At 49.9% G+C, this 24,000-nt stretch overlaps 1 protein-coding gene across 1 annotated transcript in view; it reads left to right on the top strand.

Annotated features, from left to right (window-relative positions):
- Positions 1-24,000, top strand: part of LOC125948446 (tyrosine-protein kinase Btk29A) — a 71,471-nt gene that overhangs the window by 11,582 nt on the left and 35,889 nt on the right. The window contains exons 3-5 of the mRNA XM_049674499.1: positions 1,816-1,911; positions 2,028-2,160; positions 2,352-2,495. Of these exons, the coding sequence (XP_049530456.1) occupies positions 1,816-1,911; positions 2,028-2,160; positions 2,352-2,495 (373 nt within the window). The remainder of the gene's footprint in view (positions 1-1,815; positions 1,912-2,027; positions 2,161-2,351; positions 2,496-24,000) is intronic.

Raw genomic sequence — 24,000 nt, 5'->3', positions numbered from 1 at the left:
GTCCTTATTGTCGTTTCGCCAGATTCGCTTCGGTTTCCAGTCCCTCGGGTCGTCAAAGCGAGAACGGTGGGAATAGCTCAATTGTTGACCCTTCAATAGCAATAGCCGACGATGATTAATTCGTCCTCTCACAGTAACGATCCCTGTCCCCTTTTTTCTTCGTTTTCGAATGTTGGATTTTGATGTCGCTTGAAAGAAGTGGAACGACCTACATCATCGCACCTCTTGTGTTACACACACGCACACACACCCCTATCCTTTGGCATTCCAGTAGGTCCTGCAACGGGCGTGCATAATTGATCAATTCATAACTCACACACAACGAGACCCCGTTTTAGGAATGCACTGTACACATAGAGGATCAATCTTTTCGGTCTTCTTTTTTCCTCAATTCTATAATGGGGATGATCTCGCCGAACAGGAGCAACGATCGAGCGGCACCAATCGTTAGACTCAAGAGACTCGAGCATAACAAAAAAAAAACAACAATGAAATATCTGTTTTTTTTGTGTTCCTTGCGTTTGGCTCGTTGCCAGGGACCAACGTCCAAGAAAAAAGGTGTATTATGTTAATGCTTTATTCCTTTCCCTAGCGCTGGAATCGCTAAGCCTTCATCGAGAATAGGGAGTCGTTACGAGCATAATACCGGACTAAGTGCCCCTGGAGAGGTCACTGTACTCTGCGAATGCACTGTTTAATCTTTGCATGGTTAATCATTCAAACAAATCGCCGGAACCAATGTACGTACCGAGTCGAGCGAGGCTACTGCTGTTAGCAGGACCGATGAGGAGATATTACTTCTTTCGTTCTAGTCTAGGAATAGAAGCAAGTACACCAGAGCCTAACCAGGGTTCCGGCTCGGTTAGAAGTTTAACAACTGAACTAAAAGCACATACCAATAGTTCTACTTCGATCGAACATCCTACCATGACATGCCAACGAGAAACTGCAACCGATAGAAGGTGGCAGGAAATGAGTACCAGGTCCTCCAGCTCCGGCAAACATGAAAAGTGATATTTCCGCTTTCATGTGCTTCCGCTGTTTATCACAGAGCAGTGCAGCATGGAAGGAGGAAAGGGGATGGCCTCGGGGTTTTCTATTTTCCACAACTTTTCCTCTCCTGTCATGCAGGGACGGGGCTAGCAATGAATTTGTGATGCATCGTTATGTTTCACATTTTTGTGATGCAAACTGTGAGCAGCGCGCCGTCAAGCAGCATACCGATTTCGATTTATTGATTTTTCTGTTCAAAAATTTGCTGATAGATTTTTGATTCCTGCCTTGGCCCGTTAACAGAAGGCAAATGGTCCCACATTTTCATATTCTAGTCCGCTATACGTTGAAACAGTTCAATCAATGGCCTGAGAGGGGAGAACCGTGGTAATGTAATTTTTTTGCTCTGCTTTTATGTTGAAAAACGTTGTTTGTTTTCAAACTTAACATGCAAACATTCTTAAACATTCGGCTTTTCAATTGCTTCTTTCACAACTGTCAGTGCACTTATATCCACCATCACCACGCTTTCATCATGTCATCATCTGCTTTTCTTAGCTCTTTCTCTTTCTCTATTTCATCACTTTCGCTTTGTCGTACCATTTCACCATCATTGTGCACCATTTTCGCTGCTCAACTAACTATGCTAATTCTGGACAGCTTTTTCGCTCACGCTTCGAAAGATTTAACATCCCACGCGTTTCGTGGCGGTCTCGCCAAAAACTTGAACTTCAACAAAAGTCTTCCTTCAACTCATCGAAAAATGTCCTCAATGTTTCTCTCTTAAACACGGCCACCCTCATCGTGAACCTCCTATCACAGAAACGTCGTGAACGTGGCAGGATCAGTGTGAAAGGTGTGCGGCTCGTGGAACCAGCGCTCCTGCACGGCGAAGGTGGAGATGCTGCTGCACCGGATGTAAGTTTTATGATCCTCCTGAATGAACCCCTCTATCTGCTTTGCACCAGTTTTTGGTCCTCGGCGTTGGCAGAGACTACATGAGTGACGTTCGTGGCGAATTCGTTTCATTGCAGGGCTATCCATTTCAAGTAGGATACTGTGAAAGTGACGGCATCTTTCCGGGCACGACACTTCCCCAGTACACACTGTACCTAGTGGCGGACAGCGAGAAGGACCGCACGGAGTGGATCTCGTCGATTCGGAAAGGTAAGTCTGAAACCGAGAAAAGGGCATGGAGGAGCCTTCTTCTTTGCTCTACTTCACTCAGACAGACTTCCGGTGCCGTTTTCTGAGTGTGCATTGGTGCAGTTGATCTAATTTAAAATATCTCAAACTTCCTTTTCTTTTTTTATTTTCTCTTTTTCGAAACTTCACGATGCTGACTCGGGTGCTTGTAGTGTGTGAGGAGTACAGTCCGAAATCGTTCAGCTATCATCTGGGACTCTGGTTGGGCCGGAAGTGGTCCTGCTGTCGTAGCCTAAATCGACGTGCCATCGGCTGCCAGGCTGCAACGGGATGGCCGGAATATAACAACAATCCAAGTAAGTGCAATAAATAAAAGTAAATAGGTTCATGGATCCATCTCAATTTGGAAGTTGTTGAATATCGTCAACGCTAGTTTTGTAACAAATTATAACGATTAAAGATCTCAGATACAAACATTATTATCTCAATATTGCGGGAACATGTGCTCTTATAATAATGCTAGTTTGGCTATAATGGATTTGGCCTAATTTCTTATCACTTTTAAGTAAAGTAAATTCTATAGAATTTATTTTTGAATTGCTATCATGATTTTAAAAAGGAAGATGTATGAATGTTGGACAAGAACGTAATAGACAGATCTGTTATGAAGGATCAACCTTTACATAACCTTCACTTTTTACTTACATAAAGAAGACCTCAAGTAATCTACCTCAAACCAACGGTCGATAGGCTTTTGCTACAAAGACCAGAACTTCTGTCAAATAAACCAACCGCGCCTAATCATTTAAACAGTGTTTTGTTATCTGTATGCCAACATTAGCATGATGTTTCAATTGTTTTACAACCATGCGGAATCTGCCGCATCACATTCGTCCGTTCGGTCGGTTAACAACTCAACAACCTGTCGTCAAGGTCGGAAGCTGTATCACACCCCCTCTACAGAACATCATTTATGAAGGGCTATTTGGAAGATGAAAACTCTCTTTTCATGCCCTGCTCGTTGACACGTTTTCAAATAGCAGGTGCCGTGCGATGGTGGTGGCGTTTCACGGGTGATGCGCATACCTGCATTCGTTTCCATTCGCTGTACCCCCATTGCACCTGCCTCGGTGTGGGCGCTTCATCCGTATGTTTGTGTGTCCGCTGTCGGTTTTTTCCGTTGTCACTACCGTACCTCACCTCCAACACCAGCGGCCACCATACCATCAGCGGGATGCTTTAGAGCGAGTGGCACAGTGCCTACTGTTACTGCCAACATTAAGCATGGCTCTGTGCTGCTACCCACAGCATAGAGGCCAATTAGACGTCACCTCATGATGACCTGCGCTGGTTGGCTTTTTCCACTGTTCTTATCGCCACCATCCCTTCCCTTTTCGAACGGTTTCATCCATTTATAGCATAGCAGCAGCATAGTTGTGTCGGGTGTCGGTCGGGGGTCGCATGTTGGCTCGTATGCCTAAGCGCGCCAGAAGAAACCGTCCTCGCAATTACACCGGATGTCACGGTAACCGGGCGATCGGGCCGGGGTACGGGGTGTGCTGTCGCAGGTCAAACATTTAGCTTTTTCCATGCCAGCCAACCAGTCAGCCAGCCTGTGGCCTGTAGCTGGTACCTGGTAGGTCGAATCGATCGGTCGGTTAAACAGTGCCGAAAGGGAAGCAACGGAACTGACACGGGTACCACTGTGTGCATCGTTCTCTACCTTCTAGCGGACGGTGACGTACCTTGTTCTTTAGTTTGCTCAAAAGCAGCAGCGAGGCTAAAGGTATGTCGTTCACAAATTCAACTGCAACCAGTGGTTGTTTGGTTGCTGTCGCTGTTTGAAGCCTGCTGTTCGGAAGGGATGGAAAGAGGAGTCCTGCTGTTGGAACCATTGACGAGACAACGACAGGGCCCGTCGGTAGCGGTTTGTTCGCCTGTTTCTTTTGGGTCTGTGGAATGCGTTGCGCTCGGTTGGCTGTAAAGAAGACATTGAAAAGGAATCCCGAATACAGGTCCATGAACTTGTGCGGCTTACGGTTCGTTGGCTGCAAGGATCGACCACGGGTCCCTTGGTGTAGCGTATGCGTAACAAATTTCTTTTTAATGCACCATCCTGAAGTCCGTGGCAAGCTTGTTTTCAAACAGCTCCTGCAAGTTTGTTTCTATGGAGGCTTCAAAAAGCCATCGCAGAGGCATCCTATCGTTCCATTTTCCTCCTTCGTTACTGGCGTCAGAATCGATTCGAAATGGCGCATGATCTGGTAATGCAGTTAAAGGTCGGAAGCGATAACGAAAGAATTTAGGTAATTAGCCACGGAGGCCTGAGACCTCGTAGAGATTAGGTTGGGCTATAAGTGGCGGTTAAGTGGGATGTGTCGCGCAGAAACAAGCGCATCTAATTTCGCTCACTCTCTCGCACACCATTGCATCGTCTGCTTGCGTGCTCAATGTTTAATGATATTTCATTACGCCCTACCGACAATTGGTGGGGTGCTAATTGAAGCATGAACTCTAGCGCCACCGACCGCTTGGCACTATTTAAACTCTTAATTCATTCACAAATCGCTCGGCTCTGCTCATTGCACACCTCGTACTTGAACTGTTGGTTGCGCATGCAACGCCGCATGCGCCGATTAGAATTTCCCAGCCGCTTTACTTCCGTTTTCCTCTTGGCCGGTGTTTGCGTTTCGTATTCGTTACTTTTCCTCCTCTTACCACCTTGTGACTCATCATCATCATCATGTCATTTTCCACTCGCTTAGCGCTGATTTCCGAGAGCGATTTTAGCGATCGGTGTAATTTGCTTTCGCTCGGCCCACCATCCAACGATGCACCGGTGAGTCAGTGGAAGATGAATCAGTGTAGCGCTTCGTTACGTGTGTTTGAAGGCGTTTTTTAGCGAGGAAGCAGAAGCAGAAAAACCAAGGAGATGGAGTCGACTGTAGTTGATCATCAATGGGCAGCAATTTGCTTCTTGATCATGCGCATCAACCGTTACCGGACGCGCAACACGGACTGCTACTGCGCAGCGTGCTTGGAAGTGGCTGATCCTCTGGTGAGGAAAACTCGTCACCGTCGAAAAGGAAGTCATTGAGAAATGGTGAAATTGTCTTTATTGACCTGGGTGGGAGTTGTTATCTGATGGAAACGGGGTTTGCCAAGGGAGCATGCGTTACATCAGAGTGGCATCAGACAGGGCTCAGTCGCAATAACCCAAGGGCTGTTACATTGTGAATGATAAAACAAAACAACTTGTTGCTGATGAGATGAGACAATCACACTTCCTTGACAGTGTTTGATCGCAGGATCGTGAAACGAAAAAGCCAAATCAATCGAACCGAAATCCGAGTTCCATGGAGTGTTTTGGGCAACAAATGAAGTCATAAACGAGGCAAGGAAGAAACAAACAAATGGAAGAAAATTAGAAGGAAGTGAACGATTGGGCCTACTTGCAGTCAAGGTTCGCGGTCTCGTTAATTTCTTACGCGATCGTTTGACCTCCTTCGGAGCAGCGGGTCTTTTGTACAAACAAAACACTATCCAAAAGATGGTGGGGATTTGCAAATTGTGCCTAATAGTGCCGCTTTCAGTGCTGCCAAACGGTTTAAATGGTTTAAACCTTGAGCATGGATGCAGCATCGCTTCATCATGCGCTTGAGCGGCGAGTTCTTCTGATGACGTAAAGCGACCAGACCAGAGGATAAGGGAATCCCACATACGTCCCGAGCAGCAGCAGCTGAGAGATAAATCAAACGTTGTTCGTCCCCGTGACGGACGATGAAGACGTCGACGACGACAACGTGTAAACACGATTTCTAATTAGCGTCATTAGGCATTAGGAACTGTTTTTCGCTCCGCTGGCAATTTGGCTGTGCGCGCCTAATGATGTGGCCCAGACACTGGTGGGGTGGCCCTGGTTGCGTCGACTGTCGACTGTGTCGGCATCCAAATCGCATCTGGAAAGGAACTTAAGGAAGGAAAGGAAAGGAAAGGAAGGAAAGTGCGATCTGCGATCGACATTTTTGCCGCGAGATCTACACCGAGGATAGCCGGCCTGCTCTGCACCAACAGCCAGCTGTTAGCAGGAAATGGATTCGTGTGGTTTATGCAGGTTAGGACCCACCTGTCGTTGGCGGTTGGCCGCCACCCGTTGCTCGTGATCGCAATTAACTTATTTCTGGTTTTCGCAGGCACATTTGGTTTTGGCGCGTGTAAGGACACGTGCGACCGAGGCACACAAACAGACGGTCTAATACACGGATGGATTCCGGATGTACATTTCCGGTCCCTGATGATGCATGGCTGTCCTTGGCTGATGCCACGAAGCGCGCACGGGGTGCATAAGGTTAAAACCGATCGTTTCACGTTCAAGAACGGTCCGATCGATCAATGCTATTATGTTTTACAAGCTCTCCATTTAGCTCCAGATCTCGCCTCCATCTTAAACAATGCTACGGTGGTATTTACAGCCGAGGGAGAAAAGATTTTTTGTTGGAAATGAAAGATGGAAATCATTCCCGGAAAGCGGTCCGTTAAGGAGGGGCCATGTTTGGAGGAGAGAGCGCACGTACAGTTTCCATCGACCCGGAGGTGAGAAGAAGCGCTGAAGACGATCGAGAATGTAAATGCGATGATTTTTACTACCGAAGGTCCGTCATTCGGTCGGGTTCGTCGCTTGGTGCATACATTTAAATTTATTGTTTCTCGCGGTCAAGCAGTGCGGTGGTGGCGGTGGCGCGGTACGCCGACCATCGTGCCGCGTTACGTTCACCATGTTTACGATGGTAATATATTTTATTCGTTCTTCTGTGACCCCTTTGCGTTGCGGTCGTCCAGGCGTCCATTGCGCGCATAATTCCTCTTTCGCATTTGCTGCCGCGGCTCCACGGGACGCCGACTACTGCAGCGTAGCGTAGATGCTGCCGCGCTGGAAATGACGTACTCTCTCATCGCCGGTGTTCTGAAGCTTAAGCCTTGGTCCCCAATCCCGACCACCACGCGGTGATGATGTGTGATTCGGTCGGTCCCCTCGGCGTTGGCGATGCTTCACGGTGGGATCCGTTGCATCCCGAAATCCCATGGTGGTACCTCTCGCCTCCCAGGAGCTTAAGCGAACTGCTGTTGCTGTTGCAGAGGCACCGACTGAGATTATTATCAGCTCGTTCGTTCTTAATTCCTCGAGCCGAGTAAGCAGCGATCGGAATCGAGGCGAGGTTTTGGAGATGTCGAAAGGCTTTTGACGTGACGGAGCAGAATCAGAGGAAGGCGGACGGGAGGAAAGGGGGACAATTTTCGGAGTGGATCATTGAGGAAGATCGACATTTATGCGTTTCGTGTGATGAGCCAGTCTCGAGCTCTCCTGTTTGCTTCACTGCTTCCCGAGGAGTGCTACAAAGCAGTGCCAGAGAACCGTAAACCCGTCTTCATGCTTATTGTTCTCGTTTGTCGGTTGCTTCTGCGGCCACTGGCACCACTGCCGCTGAACCACCAGGTGCCCGGTTGTGGTGGTGGTAGTACTGGTGATGCTGAGTAACGTTTATGAGTTTTCGAAGCAATAAGGGGAACGAGATTTATGCTACGCGTACCTTTCGGTCGCTCGTGTCAGCCATATGTCGCCCGCGTGGTGTGCCGCGTCCATTGACCTTGCGTACCGCATGAATGGTTCTAATTAAAGGTGAGAGACAATTTTCTTTCCTTTTCGTTCTCCTCCTCTTATGCTTGGTCTCTCCAAAGCAATCGGATTTCATATTGAAGATGAAGTTATCTTTCATCTAAAAGCCATAACATTATTCCCCGGGGAACCGGGAGATCTCTGAGGCGAGGTTTGTCTGCTCAGATCTTTATCTTGTTTGAATACCGAGGACGGTACTTTAAAGCAGCAAGGGCGGCATATGAGCAATGGCACAGCTTGCTGCGATGGTTGCGCCTCTGCCAGCCGAAAATGAAATGGTAAGATCGTGTGCCAAACCGTGTGTGAGGTTGGCTGCGTGCCCAGGGAGTGTGAAACCGGCTGGCCAAATGTTTAGCACACCTTCATCGCGGTCAACCCTAATGTTGGGCGAGAAACATGAAACCGCCACACGCCACGGACGAAGTCATTTAGAAGTCATTTTAAGAACCCGTTCGTTCCGGGTACCGGGTGTTGATCGAACAACGATCGAACGCGAGCTAGGTGTCTCCGGCCGGCACAAAGCTGCCAAAAGCCCAGACCGGCATGCCAACCCAACAGGCAGCACCAGCAGCTCACACAACACACCACGTCTGCCAAGGTGTTGTGAAATCAATTTCAATAAATTATTCAAATGATCATCCTGTGTGCGCACACACACACACATACACACCGACACACACTAACACTCCCTTTCACCTTCTCCAACAGTCTGCCGCTGGGAACCGCTTCGCAAAAAGGGAGCCATTGAGCCGGTTTCGTACCTTGTGTCCGTAGATACTGGCCACCGTGGATACTATTGACGTCAGTCCGTATCGTCCTGGAACCGAGCTGGTAACCGGAGGACCAAGTAGAAGTGGCGGGCGCAAGATAATTCAGGATTTCCGCACTCGCACGCTTGCTCTCGTCCCGGTCGGCTCACCGTGGCCACCGCCAAGTGTTTGACCCTTCCGATCCGGTGTCCCAGTTCGAGAGCCGTTCGTTCGCCCGTGGTCTGTTGGAGCGGCAGCGACGCTTTACGAGCGACAAACAAGCGCAGAGATTGCAATTTACGCTTCCCATAAAACCACGCGGTTACGCGGCCGGCCCTTGGCTGAGCGAAAGTTTCTTTTCTGTCGTGAAAGGAAACGGGGCGTTGCCGTCGACAACATTGCGCTGGCCCGGAGTAGCCGGTAGCCGCACGGTTACTGGTAGATAGCGTGGTGGTCCATCGATTGGTGGTGAGATGGCCATGATTGTGTCAAAGCGTTCACGATGCTGGAATACGTTTCACCGTGCTTCGGGGGTCCCGCTCATGCGCTGGATGCTGGACGATGCCAAACGATGGCAACCTTTCGCTGAATGTTTTATTTATCAAGCTCTCAGATCCGTGCGACTACGCGGTACGACCTTGCTGAGGACTTGCGAATCGATTATGTCGAATGCGAGTTCACCCGGGATTGTAGCTTACTTGCGCGGCCTCTTGAGCAATTATTATTGGATTGACCTACATCCATGCGGCGTGCAGTAGTGTTTCTGGAACACTGCTCTCCGGGAGTGCGAACGCGAAATTACCTTGCCACCGTGTTGTTTGCGTCTCCTGTCTGAACCAAAATGTGACAAATGCTCACCACCGATGCTTATGCTTGAAGTTAACTGGTACAACAGCGGTGCAATGGCCAGCGAATGCCCATTCTATCGTGGTAATTTCCGCCGTGGTGGAAAATGGTATCCAGAATGCTGGACAATTCCCGCCCCATGACTAACCGACAAGCAGCCGTACAGTACACAAGCTGTGAGCGTGGTTTGGAGTTTGGATAATTCATTTTGTCTTGACAAACGGTCCACTGAAATGGTCGCGACACGAGGCGCTCGCCAGGAAGCATGCGATGTATCGCCCTTACGCGGGTCTCTTATCTTCGCGGTGGTACGGCACGGTTGCACCGGTTATGGTGGCCCTCATCGCCGTTCATAAATATCTCGGTTGAGTTTATGTGCCCACAGGGCCAGTCAGACGTGTGTGCAGGCAGTGGCACAGTCTTTGTCCGCTCGGTCCGTCCGGTAGCGGTTATCAGCGCATGTCTATCGCCTCCGTCAGGCCGCGCATTGCATTTTCCTCCCAATTAGCAGCTCATAACGATTTACTTAGCGTTCTTTCTCGTTTCCCATTTGGTCCGGTGGCTTTCGGGTACGCCGGCCAAGTGCAACGAGAACGCCCGGAACGGCCGCGTGTGTGCGCTTCGCCAAATCATTTGTTTAAACACAAGTTGAGCGCCACACAAATTCTGGCCGGGAGGGAAAAAGGTTTTTTTTGTAAGCCTTTGCTAGGTTTGTCGATGTAGGTTGCTCCGTACTTTTGTAGCGCCGGACATTCTACAACCATTGGTGGTACCTTGTGCGCCTCAAGGGTTGGGCTGTGCGAATGTGCGAAGTGAGTTCTGTTTGACCGACCGCCCAGGTGTGCATACTTCGAGCGTGGGGTTGAGTTAACAAGATTCTATGTCCAACTCGTTGTTGGTGGTCAGTTTTTTTTGTTGTTGCTTCTAAACGAACTTACTTTCCTCCCCAATTCGCTGTAATTGAGTTAAGGAGTGTGTTCCGTGGTTGTTGGTGTCCCTTTTTTTTTAAATAACTTTAGCTCACAGAGCGCGCTCGTTTCGGAAGGCTGCCAGCAAATCAATAAGCTCCAAGGATCTTATTTGATTTGGTCCTCCTACCCTTCACTTTCTCGAATTGCTTCTGGATTTCGATTGCTGGTTGATTCCTTTTTTATTGCTTCTGGTACAAGCTTAACGGATCGGTCTTCCCTTGGAATCCTTTGCTTGCACTTTTGTTGGTCGTCCGCTAATCCACCACGGTATGAGTTGAGTGAAAAATGCAAAAACCACCTCCAAACCGATCGCGACACTCATCGGCGAGCATGGTATGTAATGAAGCCCGAAGCCTCCCAACCAACCAGCCAGAGTGCCCCTTTGTGTGCGCGTGGTGTGGTTTGGTATGCGCAATGCCAATAAAATGTATTTCTTTCTGTTTTGGAACGTCGCTCTTCCTCGCTCGCAGGACGGAAGGTGACAAGGTGGCAAAGGAAGGGGCGCATGGGAGGAGGGGTCGGGAGTAGATTATTTATTATGCAGCACCACCATTTCACACGGGACACGGGCCTTAATGACAATGATCAACGATGGTGGTTGGCGTTTGTTGTTAAAACGAAGACGATAATATTTGCGCGTGTGTTCTCGCGGTGTACCCCGTTGTCCGTTGTATCATCTCTCCTCTTCATCCTTCTGCCTACCTTGGCTGCTTCTTTTTATCGTCGCCTCTATGTTGAAGACGAGCAAAAACACAAAAAAGGAAATGTTGCGAGGAAACAAATCTTACCAACCGAGCACCACCAGCACCAGCAGCATGACGGGGGTATCGGGTCAGTGCCCCTAGTGGGGCAGACACTCGCCCGCAGACTGATCCCCAGCACCAGACACAAAGAGAACCGAACCGGAATGGAGGTTTATCCCGTGTGTTGTTTTTTTTTTGTTCATTTTATTTCGGCAGAAGAAAGGCGTATTTACTCGTTTCCCTAACGCCGCCTCGTGGTGTTGCATCATCGGATTAGAGCAGCGGGATGTTGCTCTCTTTCGTCAAAAAGAGAAGAACGTTCTTTAGCATGAAGGATAAATTTAGTGGGTGTGACGATGTAAAGAGAAGTTCTTTCTCTTGTTAAGATATCTAACTAATCTTGTTCTCCTCTTTCTCTTTTCAGGTAAGTCCTGTTATAAATCTGACAAGAATACCCTTTGTCGTGTAAGTAAGTGTGGAAGTCGTTATTCGATCGTCCTTATCTGGTTAGTATCATAATTAGAGGATACACCCTATTGCAATTGCTATGCTTTTACTAACAATAACATTTCTTTTGAGCAAGCCAAACCATGTTATCTGAAAGTTGTTCTATCTTCATAGAGAGCTAATTCATCGATATTCTCTTCAATAATCGAGAGGGATTACTTCGATCAAACAACCGTGCCATTGCCTTCCTGGCAATCACTTAATCATCCGCTGGTACTACAGCAGCAGCAGCAGCGCAACCACCTTCAACGTACTCGATGCGTAAGCTCGGACAGAACAATGAAAGATCATGTTTTCTTTGCTCACCTGGTGTGCTCTCGTTCTTCGTGGCACGATCCCCGAAACCGAATGGAACAGCAGCAGCAGCACCAGAGCATCCCCCCACCTTGTCTGTAAGGGGGGGACGCGGGCGCGCGACCTGTTGCAGCATGTTTGGGGTCGTCTCGTTTGACTGTGTACGTGTTCGGGGTTCGGGATCGTCGAGCACGCACGCATACATTAAGCTGATCTGTGTACGGTGCGACATCGCGAGAATTGAACCATTATTCTTCGAGATAAGAGCAAAACCATGCACGAACCCAGCCAGCAGTGTAAGCGAGATGCAAACTCCCTGACATGTCTTTCTCTGGGTCCCTGGATTCGGCTTACGATGGGACCGATGCAGGTTCTTGTCACTTGCAGCGAGCCACAGGAAGAACGAACGCAAAAAAGCGATGAAGCCGATGATCAGCTTCAGTGCCAGTAGTGAAAGATGTGTGGAGCACAAGATCTGCTACCAACACTAGCGAACTCCACACGGTACCATCACCTTGGGACGGGCTCAAGAACTGGAACAAGATTCACCGAAGGAACCGAGCCGCCTGGGATGATCGCTGTCGAGCTTTCAGAAGATACTTGCTCTCTCCCTTACTCTGTCTGTCTGTCTGTGTCTCCGAGATCACTCCCTCACACTCGTCGATCCCTTGCCGCTATGGTCGCTTTCTTCCCTGCCAAGTGCTTACCCTGATCTTCGAGCCCTCCCATCCGAGACATCGATCGTGGCGTCGAGGGGATCGCCGTCTGTCGGTGTGTTGGTGTTGCTGTTGCGTTCGTGGTGTGCGTACGTCCCGTCTCGGGCGTACATGTTCGAGCATGATCGTGCGGGCGGACCCGCGATCGTGTGTTTTGATGGCACGGTTTTCGGGGGGAGGTGCGCAAGTTCAGATCCAGCCGCCGTACGCTTCGGACGTCGGTCGCTAGTCGCTCCTCCAATTCCTCGTCCAGTTGAGGGCAAGTTGCGCGTTCGAATCCGCGAGTCCTAGTAGTGTCCTAGAGCCTGTTTTACCAACTTCGGTTAGTTATGTTGCACTTAGTCAACTGTGTGGTTCGGTGTTTAAGATATAAGGATTGTCTTAAGAAGGATGATGTCTAATGAAAAATAATTGTGGTGATGAGGTGATCCTTGCGAGGACTTGTGTGGCATGTGAAGTGAGTTGAACTCATCATTCAAGGCCAGATGTGCCAGATCCATCGATCGATCGATCCAGCACTAGGCCAAAGGCCGTTGGCGAAGAATTTATGAGAAGAAAAGATTGATTGAAAGAGAGGAATCGATTTCGAAAGTTATGCTGATCGACAGCGATCATCACCAGCGACCGGGAGACACACTGACAGTGTCTGGTGGGTGTGTGTGTGTTCATGTATGGTTGTGTGTGCGTTTGTGTCTCGGCGAAGCAGTGGAAAGCTAAACCAAGTCTGGCCCAAGCAAAGTGTCACCAGACAGAAAGAGATAGAGATAGAGATAGAAAGAGTGTAAGAAGGAGTGGAAGAGTGAAAGAAGCTAGATTGACAAGTGTGTGATCGGTAGTGACTTCTGACTTCGCGATCGAAGAAGGGAGACAAGACAGGCCTTGCCTAAACTCATCATGACAAAACAGAGTTTCGACGATCGTCGCGAGCACAGATCCTCCAGCCGAGCGGCGGCTGCGGACGGAGGGGTATCTGGTCTCGCGCGATATGTTTTCTTCCTTCTCCTGGTCTGCTGCTGGCGCTTCAGACTTCCCAGGCAAGAGACACATTCGGGGGAACCCTGTCCCTTGGCGGCTCTCGTGGCTCGGCTCTGTATCTGTGTTGGATGGTGCACCGTGTGTGTCTGCGTGAGCTGCGGCCGTGCCCGCCGTCGTCGTCGACCTGTTTGCCTGCCTGCCTGCCAGGCTGCGCGATATATAATTGGAGACAGGTTTTGCCTCCAATCCGTACCGCCATCCCCTTCTTAACGCACCAAACAACCAACCAACCATCCAACCCGTTCGATAAGTTGGTGTGTGACGAAGGGGTCTTTGTTTTGTTTTAGGTTCCCCACCGAAAGAACTTCGTTTCTTGTTGTTGCTGCTGCTTGCTCCGAAGATCAGCCTCCGTCAGCGAGATCGGCGAAAGTGCACGTACGTGTGCACGAGTCGCGTCGCGGCCGCGTTTTTTGATTGTCGTACGGAGCGAAGCGTTTTTTGGCGAAAGTTGGTCCGCGTGACTATAAGAAGCTGACCACTACTTGGTTGCTGAGTGGGCATGTGCGCGAATCTGGGATACCGTCACCACCTCCGATACCAAAGGGGGCAGCTGTTGGGGGAGCGCCTTCGTTATGCAAATGGTCAAAGTTCAATGACACGCGCTTAATGGTGTCACGGAGGGGACCGTTCACGAGCAGAGATGATGCCCGTCGCACGTCCTATTCGCATCTTGAGCAACCTGTGGCAAGTCGTTCGTCGTGTTCCGCGGGGTTTATGTTCTGTTGAGCCTTTCATAGAATCTTCTGGCGCATGAAGTGTACTACACTCATACTTTGCTCACAGTCGCCTCACAGTCGATTACAGCTGAGCCAACCGGCGACGGCACATCAGTTACATCGAGAAGCGATTTTCCATTCAAACGATTGCCCACCCGACGGCACACCCTTGGTGCGCACGGACGGCGGCTTCTGGTCGACCGACCGAGCGAGCGACCGTGCAATCGCCTTCGGAGAAAACGCTAAAAACCGGTTAATCTCTAAGCCTTCAAGAGCTTCTCGATAACTAAAGTAGGCAAACGGGGCCGCCATTGCCTTCGCCGTCGTCGCCGCATGCTCTCGCCATGCTGCTGCTGCTGATGGTTGCGCCCAGCAGCACTCCACCGCGAACCAGCCCGAGGAGTCCAGCACAAGCAGCAGCAGCATAGGTTATGCGAAACCGCACAGCGTTTGACAACACCACGGGTCGAGAGTGGTGCTTAGGGTGTTTGCGTATGCAAATGCGTCGTGCCATCAGCACACGAAGCACCTCGCGAATTCTTGCACAAATCAGCGAAAGGTGCGCAGCATCGCGCACAGTCGGAGTTGTCACATTAATGTTTCACTCACACTCCCCATGGCACTTTTCTGGAGGGATCTTTGCTCCTTCGCAAAATTCTCAGATCGAACTCGGGAACCTTTTGTGTGTGTGTGTGTGTGTTTTTTTGGGTTTCGGTTGTATTCGATCGCCCCTTACGTGCCCTCCTATCGGCATCGATCGAGCTAACGATCCGAGTTGGCCACGAAAAGTAAGAAAAAGAAAAGCCATAAAAACGGGTTCTAGCGGTGGTCAAGAAACACGGACACAGGGAGTTGTGGATGGATGGAACGGGGGAGGAGGTGCCATTTGTGCTGCAGCGTAGCGAATGCGATTTTGAACCTCATACCCTTCCTCCGGTGACTCCCTTTAATCTCGTGCAAAGGTGGCGTCCCAGCACCGCAGAGAACCTTGGTGAATGTGCGCGAAACGTAACTCCGGTGTACGGAGCTGATGCTGGTGCTGGTGCTGCTGTTGCTGCTGCTGCTGCTGCAGCTACAGCTTGACGCCAGGGAGCAGCGATAGCGCTGGCGGTGCAGATACACAGAGGCTTATGCCTGTCTGTCTGCCTGGTTGCCTGTTTGCCTCCCTCTCTCTGCAGTCTGACAAGCGCGATTCGATCACAAAAAGACTGTTACGTGGCCAGCGATGGCAGTAGCGGCGACTTTTGAGAAATTATCCCGTGTAGCCTCCGGGGGCCCCTCGGCCAACCGGTGTGTGCACAACAATGCGCACCTTTTGTTTGTGGCGACAGGCGACGCGATCACGCTGTGCGTGTGTTGGGCTAGAATTGCACTCGCGGTCCGAAGATAAAGCCGAAGGGGTCATGGCAAACACCGTACTCTCGATCTCGAGCTGGCTACGGGTACCAGTGTGTTGCTGCTGCTGCTGCTGCTGATGCCGATTGATGTGGCATGGCACCTCTCCTCCCACTGGGACACGTTCACTTGACGTTCACGCAATGCGACGATATCAAGATATTAACCGGCAATAGTCAATCGATGGCTTAATGCATCGACCGAATGATCTTTTCTTGTCCTCTGTACGCTATCGGGGCACCGGGACGGATGTGAACGTCCCAGAGGGCTTAAGCCTGTATACCTAGGTGAACGGTGGGATAATGGACCCGTGAGTCTGGCTTTCAGGTTGCGGTTACGGTGCTGGATACGTTCTACTCGATACCGTTCTAGAGTTGATCGAGCATTTGCGAAATGATACCCGATCAATGGGCACATTGGCGTGTCCTTAGAGAGCTCTCCAGATCATTCGATATCAACCTCTCCTGACTGTGCTGTCTGTCTGTCAGTGTTGTCTGTCGGTGCCTGGGCTGCGTGAACAACGAAACATCGTGACTCATGACGCGACGACGGTGCGTGAAAGATATTTCCTTTTGTACGCCAAAGAACGCCAACAACGCTTGATCATGCTCTGCAGATCCATTTTTCGCACCTTTTGGCGGATCGCGCACTGCATTAGAGGTGGTTCTTGTTATTGTTGCGCTATTTACTGTTGAAGGCAATCATAGCGGGCAGTCTTGGCCCCGAAGACGTTAACCGTACCCTGTGGTCTGCGTCTGTCATCAATCGCTAGTTGTTGGAAAGCCCCACAGTGAACGAGTTGAGTGGCGCGTGGCCTCGCCACGGTCTGTGGTGCCACTTGGAGATCGCCACTCGGCTCGGTGTGAAGGTCACGTGTCGCGGTTGGACATCCCCAACGTTGTGATGCTGTGCTGTGCGCCACAGTCTACCAGCAATGCGTCAGGTTTCCCAAACTGACCGATCGTACGCTGCTGCGAGAAGATGGCCACGAAATCATCTCGCCAAAAACCGGTCAGTGGATGTGGGCATTGTGTGAAGCCTTGTTTTTGGCGTGTAAATCACCATCAGCGGAATCGCCGTGATGTGCCCAGCTGGAAGCTGTGATGCCCATAATGAGCTGGGCTGGAGAACAGGTTTGGTTCCGATGGATTCTTCTGCAACGCAAAAGCATCGCGTTCTTGCGATCGACTAAATGGAAACACAAACAACTCCCCGAATTCGAATTGACTGGAAGTTGAAAACAGCAAATCGATCGAAGAAAGTGTTCATTGAAGTGCATTGCAGTGACGCAACCATTCTTTGCTTCGTGATGATGTGACAGTTGAGAGATCCCAAATCTCCGTTTCCCACAGCCAAATCCTATCTACGACGATCGGCGCCATTCCGGTGGCGATCATTTACTACCGCTTACGACGTTCGGTTATTGCGGCGATCGGTTGGATCGAAAAATGATTCAATAATTCACTTTCGATTTTACCCGGCGCACACACAGCACACAGCAGCCGCAAACACCACCGGGTGGTGGTTTTTCCCGTTTTTCCGTTCCATCGCCAATTCACTTTCGCTCGCGAAAATTCACCGTTTTCTCTCTGTCTCTCTATCGTTCGTTTCATTTTAGGTTTTAGTCAATTGAAGCATATTTGTGGGTTCGGTCTGGTGGTGCTGTTTATTGTGCACTTTTTTGATGACTGCGCCCCCGAATGAGGCTGCGAGGAATGAGGAAATTAAGAGCAACCGCGAGCGAATCCTCGGTCCGCACCGGTCCGGAAAATGAGGACACGCTCGGTGGATTATTATTTTATCATCACCGGAGACTGCGAATGGGGTTTTCGGTTTTGGGCGGATTTGACTGGAGGTGCGCTCTTGCGTGTGCGCGTTTGCCATTCCTTCTTGCCGTTGCGGATGCGGCATATGAAAGTGAATTTCGGATGTTCGGATGATTGTGCGTTGCGTTGATCGTGTGGCGAATTCCGCATCGCCGTGCCTGTTTTGTGCCATTTTTTTGGATGAGGAAGTCGAGATGGTGTTTGATGCGTGTTGCAATGCCGGAAAATGAAGTCGCCGTCATCGTCGTCTTCGTCATTTGTGTAATGTTTCAGCGATGCAGTTGGAACCACGCGATGGTTGTGCACCATCTTTTTCGTCTCAAAGCGCCCATCGATGGTTGATTGCTTGCGGTAGCAAAAGGGGAAATTCGTGGTTTCTCTCTTCAATTATTACTTTTCACGTGGAATTCAAAATTTGTGCAAGTTATGCAAACTGCTGTCAGTTGCATTTTGAGAAATAAAATGATGGCGAAGAATACAGAATGCCTAAAAATAAAATAATTGCTGTGGAGATAAAATAAAACTGTTGTAATGTTTGAAAAAAAGGAGCGACTACAGTAGAAGCGCTTGTAATTATAGGTAAAGCCCAGACTTGTTCGCCACCCTAGCCGCGATTAGAATTCCCCCAAAAATAATCCAAACCACCGAACATATAGAAAGTATCCAACATAGCAACCCGCTAGCTTCGACTAGCGTCCTGCATGTTCTGACCGTTCCTGCGCAAAAAAGGAAAGGATATTATACCCTTTTATCAGTCCAAAATGAGGCCATGGTCTACGGCCTATGGACCTGGTTGGCTGGTTGTTTGGCTGGCTGGATGAAGAACGTAACCTTAATTCCCCCCTGCCGAATGGCAACCGAAAAACGAGTTCAAGTCGCCGCCGCCACACCATACCACACTTCGAATTGGGCCGCGCGGCTGTTTGACGAGTGGCCACGACACTTACTACCTCGCCAGAGTCTGCGTGTGACGTATTGTGCGAACCCCACTCCCACTGCCAGGAATCGGACTCTTTTCGAAGTTGGGGTAAGGTGGGATCTAGTGACTACAACATTGACTAAACAAGTTGCTGGTGGTTCAACCGGACCCTGCCTGTTCCCGTTTGGCTTTTGTACCTTTTCCAGGTTAACGAGGAGACCGCATACGCCCGTTTTTGTGGGTGGGGAAAAGATTGATTTTTTTGGCGGCGCACTTGTGACCACATGTATTGCCCGCAAGACCCCACACTCGGTACTCCTCCTCACCCAGGCATCTGGATCGTTCGTTCCGGATTCGCGATAGAAAATCGCCCGAAAATAGGTCGCCAGTGGATAGGTTAGGTGCGCGAGGAAAAGCGAAGGAAATTCGTGGCCCAAGCACGAAGGGAACGAGAAGGCAACCAATTCGGGGTGTGTACGGGAGGGACCAATTTTGTTTTTTTTCTGTCGTTCAACCGGTGCCCTGGTGGAAGTAGAAGCTTATCGGAGGGGGGAATGACGCAGGTAAAGTACAAACCATCCAAAGCACACCGAAAGGGTCCGGAAAGTACTGCGGTTTCACCGCAACCGTGGACGCAATTTTCCGCGATTGATGACTTGAGTTGGGTTGCGTTGGTCTGGGGCTGGGTTTTGGCCCGGAGTTAATTTTTCGGAGGCACAAAGTGGAACACCGGCCGCTGGAAGTTGGGCGAAGCGTCGTTCTCTTCCTTTTCAGACATTTAGCTAGCGACCGCCAACGCCAATCGAATGGCCAGTTCGTTGACCGGTGGTGGTCGCCCGTGTATCTGTTGTCTCTAGCTCTCTCATTTCTCGATCGGGAGTGGTTGGCATTGCACTCAGACCCGTCGGAAACCGATGGGAAGTGAGATGATGATGTTGCTAGTCGGCGCTCCGGATCTAGTCGATCGTAATCGCCGGAGACATTGTACGCTTGTGTCTGCACCGAGCAAGCGGAAGGCAGGAAGGAAGGAAGGAAGGAAAGTAAAAGTAATTTCGATTAAAAGCCGAAAGAAAGCGTTACCGAAACCATTTACGACGACGCGCGATGGCGATGGCGCTGGCGACGAGTGCGAAGTGATGCTTAACTGGACCGCTGTACGGGTTAGTTCCTTCTGCTTTCTCGATTCGATCTTCGGGTATGGTTTGGTCCGAATCGGATCCATCAGTGCGGATGTGTCTGGAAAGATGTGTGGATTTGTGGAAGTGAAGTTTCCACGCAGCCTCACCCTTTTGCTTTCATTGGGTTTATTTGTTTTAAGTTTAGGGCGCGCAGCTCCATTACAGTAGATTGAAGGTAAAGAGAAACTATTCTCTCATTAACTGGCCGTGTAATTGATTTCCACCTTTGCTTTGCGATGTAGGTTGTGTGTATGCTTGTGGAAAAGGCACTTGGATCACTTTCGATTGCATTCATCTGGTACGGGCGAGAGGATCGTTGAAGAACCTCCAGCTCAGCAGCGTTGGTTCAAGTTGCATCGACAGCGACGGCTCTTAGCACAAGAATCATGTTTCATCACACGCTCACCCTCTCGGTGCTGCGCGCCTACCTTATTGAGGCTGTCCTTCGATGCTGACGCACTGGATAAATATAAGGGAATTGTTTGGCGGGGATCATACCCCGGATCACTCAGCGCTCAGTGTGATCGCTCGAATCGAGATCTATCATTATGAGATGCCAGTTCTTGAAATGCCCACTTTGTCGGCCGGCCCTCCCTTAAGGAGTGAATGGCTTTCCTGAGGCTTCGCTTTCATCGTCACCTTCAGGGGTGGCGATGCCATTGGCCAGCAACCACGGGTACGAAAGTCTTGCACTCCAGCGCGCGAGATGACAGGATGACGACGAATGGCGATGGCGATGACGACCGACGACGACGACGGCACACAGATGGTAATAACAATATTTTTGCGCAAACAGAGCACCCTGCTCTCGACCTTGGCCCGCAGAGCAGCGCTCGACGATCGACGACTCAGTACGATTCCCACCTCCACCACCCCACCGATGGGTTATTATGTCTTGTTTAACGAGAGACGCACGCGCGCGCGTATGTAATGGAGATCAAGTATCGATGGCACCACCAAGAGCATTATTAGTCAAAGTGAACGTAACCTCCGTATGTTTCGTGCTGCGTGCTGTGCCGGCAACTGCAACCTGTAATTTGAATAAGTTTTTGTGGTTTTCCTGTTTTAGGTCCCTCCCTTTAAGACTTGGTGTATCGACCGTTCTGTCCCGCTCCCGAAGGCGGTACGCATGGAAGGCCATTGCGCCGTGTTTTTGTCCTTTGGCGAGAACTGGCTAATACCGAAAGGGGGATTAACTGGTTTTGCGTGTCAAAGCGGTAAACATATGGCAGGCAGCCCGAAACCACACCTTTTTGACACATTGCAGCATAAGTTGGACATCACGATTGGACTCGAACAATTCGGCTTCGCTTTGTTTTTTGAAGAATATATATACTTGAGCATTGCAATTGGCGAGAATTATCGGCTGCATAATGAGCCTTCATTTTGCTCAGTATCCTTCCGGACACTTCTTCGATCTTATTTGTCGTTATTAAGAGGATGGTCTGCAGTGTGGTTAGAAATGCCGACGAAACATAAGAACTGCGAGTTGTGTAATGGCTGAGTATAATCATTATTCTTGCGCTCTCTCTATCTTTTTTCAACGCTTTTAATCTTTTTCGAATGAAAACAAATGATTATCTGTTGAGATAGAACCACCTTGAAATGAGCTCTTGTAGAAGGTTGCTGTCTCTGAACCTCCTCTGGTGGTGGTCTATTCCGATCGTCACCTGCACGCAAGCAGCATCAGCGGTGTGTGTGTGTACCTCCATTTGGTGCCAATTCTGCGTGATGAATGATGATGGTGACGATGGTCGGTTGGCCATTTAGTTGCCGGCTTGGTAGTGGGCCGATCTAGGCTTCGATCTTGCAAAGCTACTGGCACACCAACGACCCCGGGAGACTAGCGCAATATGAGAATAATGAGGAACGAAACCACAGCATCATCGAACGCACATACCGTGCTGTGCAAGCAAACAAGCCAGCAATCCCGGGACGATCTAGGCGACGCGGTGAAGGGTAATAAATATTCGTGGCGCATAAAATTGCACCACCGCCATCGCTCAGGGAATGAACCAGACGCGGCGGTCGGTGGAATGAAACAAACAAAAATGGAAAGAAAAAGAAATATCCTCGTAAACAACCTCTCTATCCAGCAACGGGGGTTGCAAAAGGGAGCGATACACACACGGCTATACACCGCGGGGTGACATGTTTGCTGAGCAGCAGCAGCAGCAGCAGCACGGAGGGAAGCGGCGCAGAACTCTGGCTAGAAGTCTTCAATTAAGTTTTTACGAGGTTTTATTAGAACCGTCTGTTGTGTGCGTGTGTGTGGTTTTGTTGGCGTCTGTTGATGGAGGCTTTCGCAGCCTCTAGGCTAGTCGGACGGCCGACCAACTGTTGTAGCCAGTGTATCGTTTAGGATGCATTTCATGCACGGCAATAAGATGTTTAGATGAACAGCTCGTCATGATGATGATGATGATGATGCAATCGTTCCAGCGCGGTGATGAGTGTGATCGCCGCGTCGTGTGCCGACTGCAGAGCAGAACTTGCCGGTCGGTTCTGTCCGTGGAGGTCAACGTCTGCTCTGCTCAACATGTAGGTACCCGATGTTGTAGTTGATGTGGTTCTCATGTTCTGTTTAGTTTCTCGTCGTCAGTCTCGTCGTCGTCGTCGCTGTGCGGAAGGCTGTATTTGGTGTTATTAGATGCTACAAGCATCGCGACGAAGCGTAATTACTTGTGCAGCTTTGGGATTTAATGATTTTTCAGAGTTACACCGAAGGTGCCTGCTTCCTGGGTATTTTCTCACCTTGAACCGTAATGGCAAACCAGACGAATGGGTAGGTTGTGTGACTGTATTGTGCGTGCTTTTGGTCGGCCAAGTTGCATAAATTTATCTGTTGAGATGATATGCTGTTATGCTTCACGAACATCTGATCAGCAAATGGAAGTAGCTTTAATGACAATGGATTTAATTGGAGGAGTACATCTTGTTTATCTAAGATCAGATTAATCTACTTAATTGTGATTCTAAACTAGTCTTACACCAGTTATGTTACTTCCACAAAATGATCTGCTGGTGATCTCTCTTTCGAGTCATTCTTCATCTGCAATCAGCATGAACCAGCGCATCAATCAAAAGCACATCTGATGCTGCAGAAGATGCTAACGGCGTAATGATGCTCCAGAATCCGAGGGGACAAACATGTGTTACAGGTGTGTTACGCCTGCATGTCCCGGATACTCTCGGTTGCCACCCCGGGTCACCATCGTTCGCACAAGGCCGCATGCTCTCTTAGCATACCGTCCCCCACCAGGGGGGTAGACCCAATAACTCACTGCCACGCCACCACGCCACGGTCCTGGGCCTTAATTTATTTGCTATTTATCTTCCCCGTGCGGTGCCCGGTGCGTAGCGTTTCTCACACATCGCATTACTACGCCCGAAACGCCCTCCGGCCGTCCGTCCGTCCGTGTGTCCCGCGTGGTGTCCAAAAGCACCACGCACCAGCAGCCCACCGGTTTATGGGGAGGATAGTCTGTTACTTCGCTCACAGTCGCGCTGGGACCAACCCTCACTCTCTTTCTCTCTCTCTCTAATGGGTAATGAATATAATTATCATTACTTTTATTATTACTTCGTCGTCGTGGTTTTGCGCGTGGCATTCGGGCTGTACTCCTGTGTGCGCCTACTTGCTTCTCTGGTGCACGTCGGTACGCAATTGCTTGCTGTCCAGCCCCCAACATAGGCGAGACGAAGGAGGGACACCGGACGCGAGCGTTAAGAAGATCGACACGATCTTCGCGTGGTGCTTCGAAAAGTGGGACACCGTAGCCTCCGGGGTGTGGCTGCTGCCATTCGCGCTTCGCGCTAGAACGGGGCATTTGAACCCCGATGGTGTTGGTGGCGTTGGGATAGAGAGGCACACGCACGCAGGCCGCGCGCCCCCATGCCTTCCAGCCGAGTTCGACTAAATGTACGCGACCGATGAGTTTTCGCTGCGGTCGTCGTGTGGAGATGGGCATCGGTGATTGATCTTCTGCTGCGGTGCCGCTGATCAGGCCAGCAAGCGAGCGAGCGAGCGGTTAATGCGCTTACCGTTAGTGTGAAGGTGGGATGCGAGTGCTAGCCCCGGCTTAAGGCTGGTTTGTGTGTAGGGTTGCTGAAGATGAAGAGGTGCCCCAGCCCTTGAGACACAATATCGGAAAATTGCGGGAATTTCCTGGACATTTGTGGTAGCAGATGAAGAAGATGCCATTTCCATTGATCGTCGTCGGTCTATTGACGGTGGTTTTAATTTAATTTTTGATCGCCACGAAGCGTCAAACCATAAATGATGATTGGTC

This window comes from Anopheles darlingi, chromosome 2 (genome assembly GCF_943734745.1).
Source record: "Anopheles darlingi chromosome 2, idAnoDarlMG_H_01, whole genome shotgun sequence".
Taxonomy (NCBI): Eukaryota; Metazoa; Arthropoda; class Insecta; order Diptera; family Culicidae; genus Anopheles; species Anopheles darlingi.
The sequence above is the reverse complement of the archived record's forward strand: the minus strand, read 5'-3'. Positions and strand labels throughout refer to the sequence as shown.